The sequence below is a fragment of the Xyrauchen texanus genome, chromosome 4, assembly GCF_025860055.1.
Source record: "Xyrauchen texanus isolate HMW12.3.18 chromosome 4, RBS_HiC_50CHRs, whole genome shotgun sequence".
NCBI lineage: Eukaryota > Metazoa > Chordata > Actinopteri > Cypriniformes > Catostomidae > Xyrauchen > Xyrauchen texanus.
The window spans coordinates 16,995,521-17,016,778 of record NC_068279.1 but is presented as its reverse complement, the minus strand read 5'-3'; the positions used below and the strand labels follow the sequence as shown (position 1 = coordinate 17,016,778).

At 39.2% G+C, this 21,258-nt stretch overlaps 1 protein-coding gene across 13 annotated transcripts in view; it reads right to left on the bottom strand.

The window, feature by feature from the left end:
• LOC127643178 (transient receptor potential cation channel subfamily M member 3-like) overlaps positions 1-21,258 on the bottom strand; it is a 183,842-nt gene that overhangs the window by 52,286 nt on the left and 110,298 nt on the right. For all 13 annotated transcript variants that reach the window (XM_052125780.1, XM_052125782.1, XM_052125784.1 and 10 more), the window contains exons 5-6: positions 19,802-19,926; positions 18,775-18,946 (exon numbers count right to left, since the gene is read on the bottom strand). In XM_052125780.1, coding sequence (XP_051981740.1) covers positions 18,775-18,946; positions 19,802-19,926 — 297 coding nt within the window. The remainder of the gene's footprint in view (positions 1-18,774; positions 18,947-19,801; positions 19,927-21,258) is intronic.

The following is a 21,258-nucleotide window of genomic DNA, read 5'->3' as shown; positions in this document are numbered from 1 at the left end:
GACATTGATTTAACCACTGAATTACTTGTCTCGGGTGCTTTGCGTCATAAACTTAAAATGTTTAGGTCATTGTGTCAAGTTAAGTGGGAGGAGGGGCTCCTAACCGACTACCTAGAGCGTTCAAGGCCGCTGCCAGGGGTGTAGAAGTCCCCTACCGTCCACTGGAATGTGGCGGGGCGTTCCGACCGCCAGGGGCCACAGGACTGCCTCCGATCCTCCCGGGGAGGCACTGCGGTCTGCTAGAGGGTGGAGTGGCTGAGGGCCAGGCTACAGCATATCGGAGAACCGGATTGATAATATAAATAATATTTTAATAATACACTTAACCAAAAGACAAACACACACAGGTGTCGGACAGCTGCCCACAACTCACTCTCTGAAGCACTACCGTCTCGGGTCACCTTTATCCCTCTCGGGCTTCATCAGCCTAATTAGGCGGCACCCTGCCACAGGTATATTCTTCATAAAAAGCAAGCTGTTGAAGGGAGTTTTTAAATTTTTTGCAATTTTAGTAGGTTTAATTATAATAATGACATAAAAAGTATAATAATCTATCATATTTTAAAGAATTTTAAGCGATATTGAGGCCCCCCTGAAAGTATGCTGAGGCCCCCTAGTGGGTCCCGGCCCCCTGGTTGAGAACCACTGCTCTAGGAATAATTAACAGGTGTGCTTGCCATGGGTAAGGACCTATGAGAGTGCAGCAGAACAGTGCAAAGACAGATCATCTCTGCAGCAGGGATGCTCAAACCACCAAGAAACTCACGATTTACTACAACTTGATGAGTACAAGCTATGATGTTGTGACTATAATTCAAAAAGCATGTTGCAGCCAGATCTTAAAGAGAGAAGGAGGAAAGGGAAAGAGAGAGACAGACTGACAGAGAGAGATTCACCAGATCATCATGCGCTGTCATCATTGTGCCTAAAATGGGTACGGTTACATAAAGTGTCTCTATTTATAGCAGTACACAGACTTCAAAAGCAACTAACTGCTCAGCTGGTAAAGGGATCAGAGTGTGATTTACTTTTTCATCCAAACCTTTTTCTTCTACCTTTATCTGAAGACTTTTTCCATGTCTCTTTCACTCTTGTTAACGTTCTATATAATTTTCTTGTCACACTTTATATTAGGTGGCCTTAACTACTATGTACTAAAATTAAATACATACAAGAATATGTATTTACTGTGTAACTACATGTTGTTCTGCAAAATCCCCACATTTGCTGCAACTGAGGTTGAGGTACAAGCAGGTTTAGGAGTAAGGGTAGTTTAGGGTTATGGGTTAGAGTTAGGGGTAAAATTAACAGTGCAACTTCAAATGTAATTAAATGCAAGTACTTTAACTGTAATTACAATGCAACAACATGTATGTACATAATAAATACATTGTATCAAATGGCTAAGTACATAGAAGTTAAGGCCACCTAATATACAGTGGGTCACATTATCTCTCTTATATGATATTTATTGATCTTTGACATGTTCACACACATGTGCACGCACGCACGATCACACGCACGCACCCACGCACGCACGCACGCACGCACGCACGCACACACACACACACACACACACTGCAGTTTGCTCCAATTCAGCATAGCTGGAACTCGTGGTGCCCTCACACTGTCTAGACATACTGATCTCACAGTGAAATAGGAAGCAGTAGGTTCTATGGTTACTAAAATTGTAAACACTTTCCCCAGTGGATAAGTTGGTAAGTGTTGATGGGTGTATGTGCTAGGGATGTGAAAGGTTACCGGTTTTAGGATTCGGTTAAACGTGAGGTTTCATGAATGGTTAATAATTTTTTTGTCGGGACGCAGGAATAAAGACTGTTTAATGCCATGGAATTGCCTCAAACACTGATTAAAATAGCAGAAAATAAAGTAAACAGTGAGCTATAAGCCTAAATGGCACAGCACATACTATAGATCTTACAGTTTTTTTCAGTCGCTAACAAGCGTTTGTCCAACCAGTTGTCACATTTTCAAAACTCTAAACACAATTAGCACAGCATTGGTCTTTTGTGGCCATACCATTCACACATTTCATGTCGTTTTCACACAATATGCAGTCAGTGAAAACATTTCCACAGTGCTTACATTTTCTTAACAGACAAGCTATACTTCCCAACAAAATTATGGATTGTTTTTGTAGTATTTACAAATGTTAACACACACCATCCCACAATAGCAAAAACAATATTCCAAACCTTAGATACAGTATAAAAACCTCTGCTTCTGCAATGATATCAGTTCAAAAACAATATATCTCAGCTGATAATAAACAAACAATTGAATAATTGACACACAGCTGATTTATGTTGGGTAAATTGGGCCAACCACAGCTGATTCCAGTCTGGCTTAGACTCAGTGGCAGGGGTTATTTTTTTTCTATTACATAGACACATATACAGTAAAAGGAGAACTTTGAGGAGTGATGTTTTTGGAAACAGAAACAGAAAAAGACAAACACTGTAATGTCTGGACGCGGAAGAGTAAGAGCAAGGGGCCCAGGGAGAAGAGCAGGCCCAGTGAGAGATGCAGTGAGAGGTGCAGGAGCAGTGAGAGATGCAGTGAGAGATGCAGGAGCAGTGAGAGATACAGTGAGAGATGTAGTGAGAGGAGCAGGAGCAGTGAGAGATGCAGTGAGAGGTGCAGATGCAGTGAGAGATGCAGTGAGAGGAGCAGGAGCAGTGAGAGATGCAGTGAGAGGTGCAGGAGCAGTGAGAGATGCAGTGAGAGATGCAGTGAGAGGAGCAGGAGCAGTGAGAGATGCAGTGAGAGGTGCAGGAGCAGTGAAAGATGCAGTGAGAGGAGCAGTGAGAGGAGCAGTGAGAGATGCAGTGAGAGGAGCAGGAGCAGTGAGAGATGCAGTGAGAGGTGCAGGAGCAGTGAGAGATGCAGTGAGAGGTGCAGGAGCAGTGAGAGATGCAGTGAGAGGTGCAGGAGCAGTGAGAGATGCAGTGAGAGATGCAGTGAGAGGAGCAGGAGCAGTGAGAGATGCAGTGAGAGGAGCAGGAGCAGTGAGAGATGCAGTGAGAGGTGCAGGAGCAGTGAGAGATGCAGTGAGAGATGCAGTGAAAGATGCAGTGAGAGGAGCAGGAGCAGTGAGAGATGCAGTGAGAGGAGCAGGAGCAGTGAGAGATGCAGTGAGAGATGCAGCGAGAGATGCAGTGAGAGGAGCAGGAGCAGTGAGAGATGCAGTGAGAGGAGCAGGAGCAGTGAGAGATACAGTAATTTTGTGCTTTTTTTAGTCCCCCCCCCTTTTTATCTGGGCTTTATGCTGTTGTTTTTTTTGTTCAGAATGCTCTTGTGTGTTTCATGGATATTTTGTTCACTGTAAGCCATACTGTAAAACGTTTTCTGTTCTATGATACCGTGTTTCTACTGTACCTCCTGTAGTAATTAGTAAAGGAAAAAAAAACTGATTTGCTTTTTACTGGAATGCTTTTGAATGTGAACATTACTGTACATGTGGACATACAGTTCCCAACCAAGAAATTTAGTGTAAAAACAGTGAATTGCATGTTTTGCATGCAAATACCTGTAAAACTGAAACATAAAGGTATATGCAGTTTTTGTAATGTCAACAATAGTCAGTATTTTGAAACCTGGTGTACTTTGATTGACTGCATGTACCTTGTGAAGTGAAAACAAGTGTTATTCTTTGACAGAATTATTTCATTTTGAGTCAGATTTCCAGTGTTTTGGTAAAGTTAGTGTGTGCAGAGAAAGATGTGTTCTATTTTGAAATCAAGAGTTAGTATATATTTAACAAAATGTGTTTTTGAGAAGAAAATTATCCATATGGCCAATTGTGTTTTGTAGGTGTGAGTCTGTGTTAAGAGTTTAGAAAAAGTATCTGAAGTATGGGTAAGCGCTTGTTAGCGATTGAAAAAAACTGTAAAGTGATAAAATCACTCACACTAAAGTATAAAAATAATCAATCTGTCACTGCCTGTATACGCTCTGCACTTGCAGGTTCACTTTTCGGGGGTGTTTTGATTTTTAAATGGTTTCAAATCAAATGGCATTGAACTTGTGTAATTATTGTATGTAAATATGCACACCAGAGCAAAAGAGAAAAACACTGTCTTACCATTTATCAAGCGCTGAAACTTTGCTCAGTGAAAAACAACCTGGAATCATGTTTAACAGTCACAATAAGTCCTCTACCTGAACTTCTTTAGAATGCAACACAACGAATGAAACAAAGCAAAAAGAGAGTTGTTTTCAGCTGTACAGGATGTAATACAATGAAGAGGTATGGATATTATAATCTGTACTTCTCAACCATTCCCAAAACCTAAACCTAACCATCAGTAGAGTTTAAATGTAATGTTAGAGGGAAAAATGCAACCTCTGAACCACGTTCATCACTGATTATATGAAAGTGATTACTTCCTGGTTTCAATGTGGGATACAAACCTGGGTCTTCGATGCTGATGAAACAACATGCTTCCGGTTGCACCACAAGAGACGGTAAACTCATTCAAGCCGATGAAAAAATGTCTGATGGGAGCTGGGGCTTGTCAGTAATCTGCATAATGTGGCAGATTTTAGAGAACTGGAACTGTTGATAACAACATGCAGACTTCTCGTGTGATGTTGGTCTTCCAGAATAAGCTCTTATGTCACAACAGCACTATAAATAATTTGTCAGTTGTCATGTTTATGTATTCAAAGAGTAAGAAAACATGAACAATTTTAGGACATTTTTTAAAGAACATTTTTAAACTTCACAATGTAGTTTATGAAATAATATATTGTGTAATCAAGCACTATCACTAAATGGCATTTTAAACATACATTTTTAATGATCGATTTGCACTTTATTTATAGCACTGTGACAAATAGACACTTTGTTGTGTCAGGTTTTGTTTTTTCTTATCCTTCATAACAGTCTCCTCTTTGATCAATTCAAATAGTGTAATATTAATATAATATAGAATTTGTGAAATAGCCTGTGACTATATACAGTAACCAGAGCTGGTAGATGCTAAGTTCTTTGGAGGGAAGGAAAAAGATGGTCAAAGTTTTCCAATTTTGGTTGCAAACAGAATTGATAGAAGACCAAAACAGAATTGACAGAAGACCCGTAAAACCTGCTATCACAAGCATTTGAAAGAGAGGGAAATGGAAACCAGTTGCCAGAGAAAATTAGCATTTTAAAAAAGCAGATATGTGTTTGTGTGTGTGCTATTATATCACAATCTCATCCAATCAAAGCCTTTTCCTTTAAACCAGCCTAAGCAGGTTCTATGGATACTTTAAAAAGGACAGGGGCCTGGGTAGCTCAGCGAGTATTGACATTGACTACCACACCTGGAGTCACGAGTTCGAATTCAGGGTGTGCTGTGTGACTCCAACCAGGTCTCCTAAGCATCCAAATTGGCCTGGTTGCTAGGGAGGGTAGAGTCACATGGGGTAACGTCATTGTGGTCGCGATTAGTGGTTCTCGCTCTCAATAGGGTGAATAGTAATTTGTGTGTGGCTCGCGGAGGGTAGCATGTGCCTCCACATGCGGAGTCTCCGCGGTGTCATGCACAACGAACCACATGATAAAATGCATGGATTGATGGTCTCAGAAGCAGAGGCAACTGAGACTTGTCCTCTGCCACCTGGATTGAGGTGAGTAACCACGCCACCACAAGGACCTACTAAAGTAGTGGGAATTGGGCATTCAAAATTGGGAGAAAAGGGGATAAAAAAATTAAAGAAAGAAAGACAAAAAAAACGTCTGGACAGGGATGAGAGAGTGTTTGTTCTAACAAATTATATCTTCAGCTGCCAACTACATTAGTGGTCATACAAAGCAAACAACTCAAACACATTTTTTACATTTCTGTACAGTCATTTGCCATTCAATCAGAAGTACACCCAGCAGGAAGTCAAACGTCTCAATTTTTCCAGTATTATCATCAAAAATCTCATCATCCACACATTTTCTTCAGAAGTTCATCTGTTGAAAAGAACGAAATAACAATAAAGTATATTCTTGCTCATTAAAATCAGATTCATTCAGAAGGATGAGTTTGGAAATAAGTGTATTGTTATGACACTACACATAATAGCTCTATTATAGAATTTGTTTTATTATCATTTATTCACCCATATTTCTTTCCCAAACCTGTGTAATGTAATTTTTTTGTGGAACACAACAGGAGAATGTTTGAAGAATATATTCACAGCTCTTCTCCATACAACAACATTTCATACAGACCACGTCTGTCAAGCTCCAAAAAAAGAAAAGTATCCCATACAACTGGTGTGCTACAGTATATTCCAAGTCTTCTGAATCCATATACTAGCTTCATTATTTACAAACAATTTACCATTCCGCAATGGCTCTCAAAACTCATTCTCCATTCCACATATTTGAACTGCCATACTAATTTTCGACTACCACACATGCAACAACCAATAGCATTGTTGTCAATGACATAAAACCTGCACTATTTCTTGAATCTGAACTAAACACAGCATTATCAAATTGGAAACAACATGTTGCTTCCAAAAGTTCATGTACCCTGAAATCAACACCATTTAGCCAAATTAATGACAAGTGGCATCTAACATCAGACATTTTTGCATAATTTCAACCGCAGTCACCTCCTTCTCTGGCACTACTCCGAGACATGGATTCTAGTTCCATGGGAACCAGGAAGTAATCACATTCACATAAACAATGGTGAGCGTGATTCGGAAGTTGCATTTTTGCTCTAAAATGACATTTTTACTCCACTGTCAGATTTGTTTTGGGCTCTGAGTTAGGTTAATAAAATATGCATTCTTGTTGACTGTATTACATCATTTACAACCAAAAATCTGACTCTGTTTTGGTACCACTTTGTGGACATTTCACTTGGAAACTGAAGCTCAAGCACCCCCATACGTTCAATCATTTGAATTTCGGTGAGCACAGACTAATTTCAGCAGAAAACGTTCGACCTACAGTATTTTTACCTAATTCAAGGTGTGATCAGTCATTGAGATTTCAGAGTTTTTGCAGAGGGGAAGATTATCAGTGAATAATGGAATTTAGGGCTTACTCTATAAGCTTTTGTATACTGTAGCTTCAGAGGACCTGGTATATTGTCATATTAACTACATGGTTCTTGTTTTGGTGTTTTTTGGTTTATTGGAGCTTTACAGACTTGCGGACTATAATCTGTTGCTGTATGGAAAAGCTGCAAAGATTCTTAAAAAATTCGACAATCTGGAAAAAAATTTCACTGGCGAGTAATGTCATTTTTGGTGAACCATTCCTTTAAATTCAAACAAAACATTAAGAGGCAATGCAGACTTTTGTACAACTGGTAGCAAATGTTGCTGTAAAGATTTGTATATTTAGATTTCAGAAACTATGGGTTCCTGTGCTGACCCCTGACAACCACTAATGGTTAAATAGCCTCGATCAGCCGGATCTCATGAAATTTACGTGAACATGACAACATTTTTACAATTAAAAATGTACACGCTGTATAACAGGTTTGGCTGCAGGTTTCCAGTGAAATGTTGTTTTAAGGGGAATTTTAGATGGATATTTTTAAAACTTACCTCCCTAACGTAAAATTTTTGCCTGAACCTAACCAATAGTGTTTTAAAATATAAATGAGACTGGTTGTGGAGGTGAGATCAAGCGCCAGGTTTGTGAATAGGGAACAAGTTTGGGAGATGGGAGCTGTAAGGATTTTCACCTGGAGGGAATTATTTCGAATAGCTGTTTCCTATTGCAGTGAGAGCCCGAGAGGTATAAGAGGGAGCCAGATGCCAGAAGATTGGATCCACATAGAGTGCCGGACCATGTAGAGTGCAGTTTGTGTTTCAGAGCTTCAATACTTGTGTGTGTTACAATAAACTCAAATGGTCTACCAAACTGACTGCCGCATCCTCCTTCCCACACAACAAGAAACCTGTTACAGTGGTGTTGAAACCCGGGACTTTGGAGGAAGAATACATAATCATGGAGTCCTCGCCACTGGCCAAAATGATCAAGACCCTCGCCGGCATCCACCAGGCTCAACATCAGGCCCTGCTTGAGCTACGCAAGGAACAGGAGCAGCAGATCTAGGCACTGGTCTAGACTCAAGCAGATGATCGGCAGGTGCTACGGAGCACAGTACCCCAGGTGGGGTCTTCCGCCATGACCCAAGCCGTGACTGCAGCCACTCCCCAAGACTTGCTCACCAAGATGGGAACGCAAAATTATCCTGAGGCCTACACTGAGCTGTTAGAGTAAATGGCGAGGCGTGAAAGTGGCCGAAAACCCAATGGGTGGCCGCTGCTGACTGGGGTAGCCCAGTCCCAGTCGAGTGCATGGAGTATGAGGATCTGAAGAGAGCCATCTTGCAGCGAGTCAGCCGCAGCAGCATCGCCAGCACTTCCGCTCACTGACACTTGGTGAGCATAGCCGCCCGTTTACCTTCTCCCAACAGCTCCGTGATGACTGACGGAGGTGGCTGCAGGATGGACAATGCGATGTTGAGGCCGAAGTCGATCTGGTGGTACTGGAGCAATTTGTTAACCAGTTACCGAGGGGGACGGCGGAGTGGGTCCTGTGCCACCGCCCACCATCGCTCGAGGAAGCAGTCCAGTTTCCAGAGGACCATATTTACATTTACATTTACATTTATGCATTTGGCAGACGCTTTTATCCAAAGCGACTTACAGTGCACTTATTACAGGGACAATCCCCCCGGACCAACCTGGAGTTAAGTGCCTTGCTCAAGGACACAATGGTGGTGGCTGTGGGGATTGAACCAGGGACCTTATGATTACCAGTTTACCAGTTATGTGGTTTAGACAACTACACCACCACTCCATATGATGGGGGTTGGCGAGCCCCCAGATTCTTCTCTCTCTCTCCCCCCCTTCTCCCCTATTCCCTTCCCCTTCTTCCCATCTTGATCCTACTTCCCAGAAACGGGGGAGTTCCGACTCCCAAACTGATTCCCCGGGCTCAGGGATTGTTGAACCCGTCGGTTCCTTCTGGCCCTCTCCACTCTTTTCCCCAGGTGAATGAATTTGCCGCTGAGGGTGTGGGCATAAAGCCTGGGCTGGTCTGTTGGAGCTGTGTGGAACCTGTGCATTTACAGAACCGATGTCCATTGATGGACGTCGGGGCATTGGTCCGGATCCCCGACGAGATGCAGGCCACCCCTGATCGAGCTGAAACATACCGGATACCTGTGAGTGCATGTACATACCTCCTGGAGTACGAGGATCTGAAGAGAGCCATCTTGCAGCAAGTCAGCCGCAGCCCGGAGCAGCATCGCCAGAACTTCCGCTCGCTGACACTTGGTGAGCATAGCCACCCGTTCACCTTCTCCCAACAGCTCCGTGATGCCTGCCGGAGGTGGCTGCAGAATGGACAATGCGATGTTGAGGCCAAAGTCGATCTGGTGGTACTGGAGCAATTTGTTTCTCAGTTAACGAGGGGGACAGCGGAGTGGATCCAGTGCCACCACCTGCCGTCGCTCGAGGAGGAGTTATATGGCAGAGGACCATATAAAGGGGGTTGGCGATCCCACAGATTCTTCACTCTCTCTCCCCCTCCTCCCCTATTCCCTTCCCCTCCCCTTCTTCGACCGTTAGTGATGGTCATTATTTAACTCCGGGGACAAAAGCATAGTGTCGAGGCTGTGGTTAGTTCCTGCCTCGCCCATCCACTAAAATTATCACCTGAGTGGGGATTCCGGAAAATATCCTCACTGATCAACCCCAAATGGATGGCTTGGTCAAACTATTTAATCAGACCCTAAAGAATATGATTAGTACGTTAGTCCACGATGTAGCTTGAGCCCCTGTTATTTGCAGTACGAGAGGTCCTGCAAGTCTCCACGGAGTTCTCCCCATTTGAATTATTGAACGGCCGTGCTCAACATCTTACAGGAAAATTGGGAGGAGGGACCTTCAAACAGCAAAAACGAAATTCAATACGTCCCTGACCAGAGAGAAAACCTCCACACACTGGGGCTGTTAACACAGGATCATTTACTCCAGACTCAAGAACATCAAAGCCGGCTGTACAATAGGGGTACTCGGCTATGGGAATTGCACCGGGAGATAAAGTCCTTGTATTACACCCCACATTGAGCTCTAAATGACTCACCAAGTGGCAAGGGCCCTTTGAGGTCACACAGCGAGTCTGGAAATCGATTATGACGTTAAACGAACGGATAGAGGTGGAGCACGTCAGATTTACCACCTCGATCTCCTAAAACAATGGAGAGAGGTGGTCCCTGTGACTTTGGCAATGGTGGTTCCAGAGTGGGAGTAGCTCGGACTGGCGGTGAACTTAAAAGCCACCGATCTAATCAGCCCGGTCAGTAGTGCAGACCAGCAAGTCACGGAGGTTGCCAGTGACTAATCATGTTGGAATAAGTGTATATATATATATATAGGTGGGTCTGTAATACAAGCATTAACCCTCTGGGGTCGGCAAACGCGCCGGCGCGTTTTGCTGTTTTTTTTTTTCACATGGCAGCAACATAGACTTAAAATACTCCGTCATTTATGGTCATATAAATACAATCAATACATGATTATAAACTATAGAGGGTCTTCTTTTTTGTGTACACTCATATTAACATCAAAACCTTGTGTTTTTTTTAATAAATAAAATAAAAAGGTTGAGCTTTCAGGAGTCTGTGTTCACGATCATATTTCAGAAACACGTCACTAAAATTAACTTAAACTCCGCGAATTCTTCTCACACAAACATGAAACATATGTCTAAAGAAAGCTTAAAATGTCTACTTTTAAATAAAACAATTCAAATTTAAAACAAATATTCTCCTGCAATGTAATCTGTATGAAACAAAGCGATGTAAGGTTTTCCTGGCACAGCTTCATTATCTCTAATGTGATCCCACCCACCAGCAGAGCGCGCCATTCATACGCTAATGTGCTGAGGCGATCAAGGGAAAAGTACACGCCCCCGACTGCGAGATTTGATGTAAACACAACACAACTCAACTTTTCTGCATGTTTGTAACGATACACAGGCGAGCAAACTCTTGGCTATTAAGGAAGAGTTAACATTTTTCTGAGAAGAAGAGCGGGACTCCGATGAACGTTTGTATTTTGAAGAGTGACTTGATCCAGGATACAATTTCAAACGAGTAAGTCGTTTAGTTTTCATTAGCTGACATGCTATTTTATATAAACATGTACATATTTTACTAGTGGGACTGTTTCCAGACAGGATTCAAAGTTTGACATTCAAAGTGTTGACATGTTCTAATAGGCAAGTTTTAGTTACATGTAAATGTTGTCATTTACATTGTATGCTGTATGATATAAATATGATATGTAATATGATATTGAAATAATATGAATGTTAGATTATATTTTAATGTGTTTATGCTGCCTCGTTATCATCAACAAAGCTTGTGCTTGCAAATATGTGTTTAGGTTAAATGAGTAAAATGCACTTTAAATATGCCCATATTAGAAAATCAGCATATTATCATATGTATTTTGGATCAAATAAATGCAGTCTTGGTGAGCAGAAGAGACTTCTTATAATGGTAGTGTAGGTCTAAAATTAAGTAAAGTCTTTATGTAAAGAAAATATATAGTCAGATTACTTCTTTTAACTTAAAACTTGATTTTGATCATTAAGTCTCCTCACATTAAGTCTCTCTCTGTCACATTTCTCATTGATAGGCCCAGAGGAGTGGTCTTTGTGTCCTCAGGTGTGAATCACATCAATATTCATGATCGTTTACGCCTCCTCGCATATTACCATTCATCACTAAAATTGTCACACAAAAGTTAAATTACTATATTGTTTTGTATGAATGAGTGATCAGGATGATTTTTCACATCATTTTGTAGCAAAAACTCAAGGCTACAAGATCCAGTTCTCAAAAGTCTTGTGGACAAATGTTTAGTATGTGTTATATGGCCTCATTTAGTTTTTTTCAAAAACCACGCATAAACGTTATTTTCTCAAAAATACAAACCTGTACATACATGTTGCTCACATATTATTGTAGCCCAGTTTGTGCTGAAGACAGTGTTATCAGACTTTAGACATTAATATGTTTTTAAGCAACTGAAAAAAGCACAAATGTCAAGGCATGTCAAAACTGCTCCAGGGCCCAAAACACCCTCAGACCCCAGAGGGTTAAAATGTATAGTTTTCCAAAAGATGTGTTACAGTAAAAGTGTCTATATCATAAAATAGCAGGTTCTGAGAAATAGAGAAGTATTTATAAAGTCACAATCAGCCATTAACATCATAATTTGAGTGAAAGGGAATAAAGCACACAGTTTTTGTAGTGCCTCTACTATTCATTTAATCTGGAAACTGCAGAGAATTGTACCTGGAGACACGTATAGCAAGTTTTGCAAAAATGTATATAGAGATGGGCTTTGAGACCAGGTTGGCCTTGATGGTCCCTCTGGCCTTTTTCGAACACCCACAGTGATGAGTCCTGTGCCTCCAGCTAACTCACATTCACCTAATGACCTGTAGAACACCACAAGTGGACAGCAAGTATTAATAGAACACAAGCCCCTGTACTGTGGAAGAGGAGGATGAGGATATGAGGTTTGATGTGTGTTAAGCAGACAGGGATGGGTTGATTTGTATGCCCCCCTGCCAAGCATGTTGAGGGAAAATTAATCGTAATTTTTAGAAGGGTGGAAAAAAAAACGCTCAGTTAATTCTGTCACTCTCAATATATTTCATTAATTCCTTGTGTGAACATTCCTATTTCCTGTCTAGCAGTTACAACTGTGGTTTATTTATTCATTCAAGAGATTAAACACAACAGGCAGATACAAAATGCAATTCAAAATAGTATGTGTTCTTGTGAACATGCAAATGATGCAAACAAATGATGGTCAAGGATGATAAAGATCCCAAAGTGAAGAAAAAAATTATGAAAAATAAATAAATAAAAATAACTAAATAAATACTCATATGGTTCTATCCTCTGAATCAATGCATAGCTTTGTATTCGGAGACCTCCAAATGCAGATCCAATAACCGCAAATACTCATAACTCCATTAACCACATTAACCTCATAGTTTTCATAAGAACAAAAACAATCACGAAAATAGAAGCATTCATGTAAAGCCATTTTGAGGAAGAAATTTTGAAATTATGATTTCATGTGGCCGTAAGGGTGGAGAACTTTTTTGAATTTGTTTTAAATGAAGAAGATTTAAAAAATGTGACATCAAATTAAAACGATAGTTCACCCAAAAAGTATCACTTTGTTATTATTTACTTACCCACTCATTGTTCCAAATCTGTATTACTTACTTTCTTCTGTGGAACATAAAATAAGTAAAGAATAAGGCAGAATGTTAGCCTCTGCACCTTTTTATCACACAATGAAAATTTATGGTGACTGAGGTTAACTTTCTGTCTAAATTCTCCTTTTGTATTCCACTGAAGAAAGTAAGTCATATGGGTTTGGAACAACATGAGTATAAGTAATTGATGACAGAATTCTTAAACTTTATAAAGAATATACTGGGTTAAATACAACTTAAACTATACAGGAAATTATTTTGACTAATTCCTCCTTTTTAACATAGTCATCTATCATAATCATCTAATCCTAATTATTCAGAAAATAATTGATCTGTACATTTGTCTAAATTGTCCTATTGAGGTTAGTCAACATTCTTAGGTAGGTAAACTTTTGGTTATCCACTATGGATGTAATTCCTGTGGGTGGAGTTTGCTAACGGATAGTTATGTCATTTATGCTGGAATATTTCTTTAAGAGTGTAAAAAAATAAAAACAAAACACTAATCCAATAAACCTTTAATAGGGTGGAGGAAACTGTAGCCCCCAAAGCACCACCCCTGTCTAGTCAATACAGCAACTACTGCTCTTTAATGCTAATGTGATGGGGCCTGCAGAGACGAAAGCAGCATGGAACAAAGTCCAGAAATAAACCACCAAAGTAAAACACCAGCTCATCATCTCATCACTTGGAGACCTAGTTAATGCAAGGAAGGCTAAAACAGGTTTCTAGGCTAGTTCATCAAGCTCTCAGTCGGGGAGTGAACCTGACTGTCTACAGAGTTGGAAAATGGCAGAAGTGTTCATATAAAACAGCATAAGAATGCAAAGCAAAAATCAACATGTAATCTAAATTACCCTATTTACAGTACTTTCTTAATGCATGCTCCTGGCCTCATTGTAAATAATCCATTCCATAAGCCATTCCAAATAAAAACATGTATTGCCTTCAAATTTGTTAATCAAACTGTAATAACTTGTTCTGCCTCTGAAACAACATTCCTTTTTGCTGATGTCACTTAGGCCATGCAGGCTATTCGATAAAGCAATTTATTTTTGCAAACTTGCATTAAAATCTGCCTCCACTCTGGTATGGAATGCCCACTTTTCATGATCCAATCCATTCTAGATGGATAAAATCAAATCCCATCCTAGCTATACATCTTGTTGAATGTCCTATTTCAATCAGAAATATATTTACTTCCATCTTATAGATTAAAAAGGGGTTGTGACTTTAAAGAATAGTTAATCAGTTAATGTTGTAGCTGTGACCCTGTGGTCAGTGTGACTTCAACATACTGAGCTGTGGTCATAGGGGTTCAGGACCCCTCCATCTGAGGGTTGTCCCAGCCTAAAATATCATTAAAATATGTGTATTGTAAATAATATAATGATATAGTCTTAAAATAATTGTTTAAGAAATAAAATAATACAAATGCAAATGGGGCAACAACAAAAAAACCCTTGGTGTCCCCTTCAAAAATTGCTCTTGAAAATTGTTATGTTTATTGTCCCCCCCCAACATTTTGATGAAATTTTCACCCCTGGCTGTGGTGCTCACTTGTGATCATGTGGGTTTGAGTCTAGCCCAGTTTGTGAACCCATTCTGTTCCTCAGTATCTTTCTGTTCTCTTTCAACTATGTATGTCAATACAAAATGGCAAAAAGCCCAGTCAATGTATATAAGCTAAAACAAAACAAAAACAAAAAACGGGAGTATCTATGTCTAAACATAAACATTTAATTAAAAGTCAATATAGTGCAGACAAATAAACGGTGCATTCATTCGTAGTGAATTCCCCCCAAAATGTCGCCTTCAGTACTATGTTTAATACTTTTTCCAAACATGCATCCTAATTCAGCACGTTGGACTGCCAAATTGACATTCTCCATGTGAATTTAGGGATTTACCCACTAATTCCAATTAAATTGTACCTAATTGTGAACAATCAAATTAAATCTCACATCATATATTATCCTGCAGGAAAATCTTCAGTGCATCCCGGGCTCACTAATCTTTTGCTCATCTGTGAAATACTCAAAAAGCCTTCCTCATATGGCCAATGAATGGCAACCGCAGCTCTGTAATTCATTTTAATCCAGTCCTGCTGCAGCACTTGTCAGACCTTGAATATGTAAGTCGGGGCTGCCTGCCGCAATTCTTCCATAGCAAAGTGATTTGATTCCATGTAAGACGCACTCTGTAGCTCTGTGCGCCTCATGGTGATGGCAGCAAGTATTATTGATGTTCTTCTAGAGTTGGAGAGGACAGGTAATAAAATAAAATAAATTAGCTGTGCCCAAAGCCAGAGTAAACATTACCATCACAGCTGATGCAAGAGAAAGAGATAGAGGTGGCTGCAGGGTGAGATATGGTTCAGATAAAATGCAGGCTTCTGTCATTATTGTGATGTTGGTATAAAGTGGTTTTAACACCAATTGTAGTGTGAAACTGCAGTATGTGAATGTGTTACATGATGATTTAATGAGCTTAGCTTTAAACAAGTTTTATCTTTTTTGCTCAAATGGCTCAAACATGTTTCCACATGCTAGAGGGTTGGATGCATAAAGAATAGGTTTTGTCTTATTTTTTTGGTGAACTGATAAAAGACACCTGCCCTTACTCTTGGCAATTACATAATGCCAGCCAAACAGATTAGTACTTGCCAGACCAAGAAAATGCTTTCTAGTTTTGTGTGCAATATGCATCAGACAGTGAGTGAATTGGTGAAGGCAATCAGCCAGCGTACAGTCTGAGGCTGAAACTAGGATACTGGTTCCGATGGATGGTGTTGTTTTTTGATGCAATTGATGACGCCTGAGCATCCCTTTGACTTCCCAGCCCCCTCTATTACCCCAGGCATAGGATGACAAAGGGAAGTCCACAGGTCACATGAAAGGGAGGGAGGTAAATCACTGGCTCACATCCTGTTGACCTTGTGTCACTCCCTCCAGTACATGGCAGGTATATGAAATGGCTGTTAAAAGTTGTGAAAAGTGTTACTAGTGGTTCTAAATTGCTCCAATATTGTAAAAGATGCACAAAGGTTATGGTGATTTAATGTAGCGTGTCCAATGTACAGTACATTTTTTGAAGAAAATTCTATTTCAGCAGATATAATCGTCTTCATTCCAAAAAGGAACAAAAGTCAAAAAGCAAGGAACATCAGCATTATCATGACTCCAACACTGAGGAAAATAGTCTGTGTATATTAAATGCACTTCTCAATGTGACTTTGACTTTAATTTATAAATTCACCAAAAAAATAAGTGGAACTCAATGAGCCTAATTTGCCCAAATTTGGATAACTAGATCAGATAACTAGATATTCGCAAACTGAGGTTAGATGACTACAGCAAGGGCACAATGGTCATAGTTCCTGGACCACAATAAATATAGCTACATAGAGTAATATAGAAATATTATGTCATACGCAAATATAGAGTACAAAATAATTTTTAATGTTTTTTTTTTGTTGTTAAAAATATTTGATTGTTGTTGTTAAAAACATTTGATCCTAGTCCATTGTACTTATTTTTTGTTTTATGTGGGTAGATTTATTTAGACTTATTCCACCACCAAAGTATTTCTGTTATACAGGCTTTTTTAAACTGTCACCTGAAACTCCTACTCCATTTTCAATGTGTCTGAAACTCTTCAGAATTTTATAAAAGTTATTTAAACTATTTAAACCTTTAACTTGGTGGTCACCCGCAGAGGCCGATAAAATTTTCCCATTTGGCTGATTTGGCGAAAATCACATTTTCGACTGAGACATGTAAAAGTCCAATCAAGTTTTTTTGTTGTTGTTACATGCCATCGTGTTAGTACAATAATAGACCGATTTGCAACACAGTGTAATTTAAATGGTCCACATATCAGAACCACGGCAGATGCGTTTGAGCTCATAATGTTAAAGTGCTGGCCTACTTCATTTTCCTCTCACTCTTCAACAGTTCCCTGTAACGTTTTTCCTAATGATAAAAAAGCTAATAACAGTAAAACTAATATCATATACCATCTGAAATTATACGCATATCTCATTTAAAAAGATGTAATTAACAAACCTCACAGAACTTGAGCAGATCCAGCATCCAGTGGAGTGCTCATTTATTTAATTCTAAAGCATGTATATCAGCCTCTCTTCAGCAGTTCCCTGTAAACTATTACTTTTTCTTTAATAATTATAAAATGCAAACTTCTATTATGTACCGTTTGCAAATATGCAGATATCTCGTTTAAACAGATGTAATTCATAAACCTCACAAAAATCCAGCGTTTTCTTCCCCTTGATCGCTCAACTAATATCTTCCTCTGACACGCATATTCAATCATCCAGAATCAAAACTTCAGGATCAGGATCAAAAGTTCCTCTAATTCACAAATCATGACAGTCAGTCCATGACAATCCAAGCAGGCATCCAAACCGTTTATATTGTCAGGAGATTGCTTCTCGCACTGGATCCGTAAGAGCGCGTTAGTGCAACTTCAAAGTAAAAGTGCTTCACATGTGCTATAAGTAAATGTCTTTTTCACTATGCACTGAACGTATAATTGGTTTGATTCTGTATTTTTTGAGAAAATGCTATTGCTAATGTGGACATACAATCCATGGTTGCTGGACTGTGTGTAATGCAATTTAATTCTTCCAAATGTATTAACAATTTCTTCATGTGCAACTAAATTACAAAAATGTGATGACCAAACAGAAATCAGAAAAAAACTGCTATCTACTATTTAAAATACAATATTACTAATCAAGTTAAAATTTTGTGAGAAATTGAGTAAATATAGTGCTAAATAAGAGTAAAAAAAATTTTTTTTTTTAGCAATTTTATGTTTATATTATTTACTATATTAAATTGTGATACAGTATATCGGCACTGTATCAGTCTATTGGCCACCCTGCTCTCTGGATATCGGCATCAGCCATTAAAAAGTTATTTTTTTATTTGGGTCTTTTTTGACCCAGATATGCATTTAAGTGGGGTGAAGTTACATATGTGTTCTAGGGTTAAAGGTATAGTTCACCAAAAAATGAAAATTCTTTCATAATTTACTCATCCTTCTGTCTTTTGAAACCCACATATTATTCTTTCTTCCATAGAACACAAAAAGAGATATTTACAGCAGAATGCCTAAGCTGCTCTTTTCCACTCAATGAGTGAATTGCGACTATAGCCGTCAAGCATGATTTAAAGTGAATAACGCCTTGAATCATTTAGCTTCATTGACTTATAAAATATAAAGTCATCTGGACAACTTTTATGATATATTTATTGATTGACCATCCCTGGTCTCCATCCACTTTCATTGAATGGAAATGAGTAGTGTGACTATTCTTCATAATTTCTCCTTTTGTGTTCTCTGGAAGAAAGGAAGTCAAACATATTTAGAATAACATGAGGATGAGTAAATGATGAGAGAATTTTCATTTTTGGATAACTATCTTTTTAACATTAGTGTTTCTTATTACTCAGAAATGTACTCACGTGTGTTGATCTTTTGCAGGGAGATGTGTTTCTCCAGCTGTCTGCGTAGTTTCACCTCAGCCCCATACTTTCCTGTGGTGCCATTATCAGCCAGGATGAAGTGGGAATGTAGGCTGTTGAGTACCGTTAACTTACTCAGAGGGTTAGACATTGTTTGGTATGGCCGGACCACCTGTAATACACACCACACAGAGCAAAGAGTTACAGTAACTGTCCAGGAATTAAAATATAGTGACATTGCAAAGATACCACCTGACAGCAGTGTGTAAACAAGATGAGCCATGACATGTAGGGGAACATCCTGTACAGATCAGTGCTATGCCTTGGTACAGTGATGGTATCATAATATGATCGTCAGAGTTCCAACACTTTCTGACCAATGAATTCCCATGACTTTTACAAGACATTTATAAGTCTTTAGTGATTAGTGGATAAGGATTTTAAAAGATTATTCAAAACCAGAACAATCAGCTAGCCAATTATTTAAAAATAAATGCTTGAAAGAACAATTCGCTCACTAATTGGACAAGTTTTACTCTACAAAAGACCAATATTCAGCCTATGGAATATTTTAGAGCAGAGAAGTGGCTATGTGGATAGGCAAATGGAGAGAAAAGCAAAAAGGTGAAGAAAAAGAGCCTGAGAGTGAGTCTAGATATAAATTAGAGGTTAAAAATATAAAGAATGATTCTCTCTTTCTGTCTCAGTTCTGCAGCTGTCCACAGAGACTCGTACATAGGCTGAGGCAAATCTGAGTAGATATATGTAGTGGCTCACACATAAATTATTCACAGAATTCAATATGACACCGAATGAATGCAGAGAATACATGGAAATCATCCTGTTGTTGTCTGGAAATTTCTTTCCATGATAAATAATGAGTATGATGAATATCTCAATTTGATATAACAATAGCACATTCCATGAGACCTGACATGACCTCATGCCAAAAAGGGTTTTGTTAGTCATTTAGAAAAATAGTGTACATTGCTATTATGTATCCTGTAACAATAGTCAAGTCACTTACATCTTTGCCAACCAGGTCTTCCTGATTCTCCACAATTCCCCAGGGGGCAATACCAATCGTGCATATCTTCCCTCTTGATTTAGATGCATGATCTTTTAGAGCATCGCCAACATGCCTGATGACTCCTGGGGAAGAACAGGTGGGAGAGGGGGTATAATGGAGGCGATAACAGAAATTCAGTATGAGAGATCTTACACAATACATTTAGGACATCATGATATGAAAGCATATGGTTATACATAATATCTTATTATTTATCCACATTCTTGAAGAATTGGGATATATTTTGACTTGTATTTTCACAGAGTAATAATAGACTAATCCGTAGCACTTTATTTTAGGGATCAGAAATTAGACAGTAAGTAATGACTAATAATTTGATTTGTAAGGGACTAGTTAAGGTATTTATTAAATCTTTGTTGGCTGATTTCTTACCCTTGTCTAATAGCTTTTTTAAATTAGTTTTTTACTAGCAATGAACTTATAAGGTAAAAAGAAAATATATCAATATCTTGTAAGGTGCAAAATACATCCTATATACTGTAGGTTCTCATTAAACTGTGTTAATGTGCAGCTTGTAAGTATAAAATAAATATAGAAGGCAGAGACTTTAATTACTTAGTGTAAATAACAACAAAAAGCATCTTCTTTGCACTAAGTGCAAATAATGTTAGATGCTATTTGCACCCATAATTAAATATTACCATACAGTACAGGGGCATCACTGTAGCATGCTTATTGTGTTTATTTAGAGTCCCGCATCCACCCTACACAAGGGTCCTCAATAGGTGGCCAGCGGGCCAGAGACAAATGTTTGGCCTGTGCTAAAACCTAAAGTATACTTTAGTCAGATGCGAAGGCTAAGTGGTCGCATACAGGGCCCTTGACGCAAATTTCCACATCAGCAGAGTGTGCCAGCACAGAACATGCGCAGCGGATTTTTTTAGCCATGCGTCTTTGGTCTGCCAGAACCAGAATTGTTTTTTAATGGCATTGACGCTAATATTATTCTATTTGTTTCCATGTCTCAACCTCAGGATTCATACTGCATCCCAAGGTTACCAGAGCCAGCCAGATCCAGCTTTATTCCTGATTGGTGTCAGACTCCACTGCTACATGTCACTGAGTGATGACGACAAACCACAGCCAGTGCTATCCAGACATCACTTCAGTCTTTTACTATGGACTTGAACTGATGCCAACTTCAACTTTAGATATCAGATACTTCATGTGTCACTGCCTGAACCTTGGATTTAGGATGAACCCCACTGAAATGACCTGCCGGTTGAACTGCGATGCACCTTATCTTGGCCCTTGGTGAAAACTAATTGAGGAACCCTAACCTACAACAACACCTTACCACTACACTGAACCCTAACCTTCCCTGCTTTGTTGAAATACTGTATGGATCCTACGTGTATTTTAAACCTATAAGCTGCACATTCACACAGAGTACT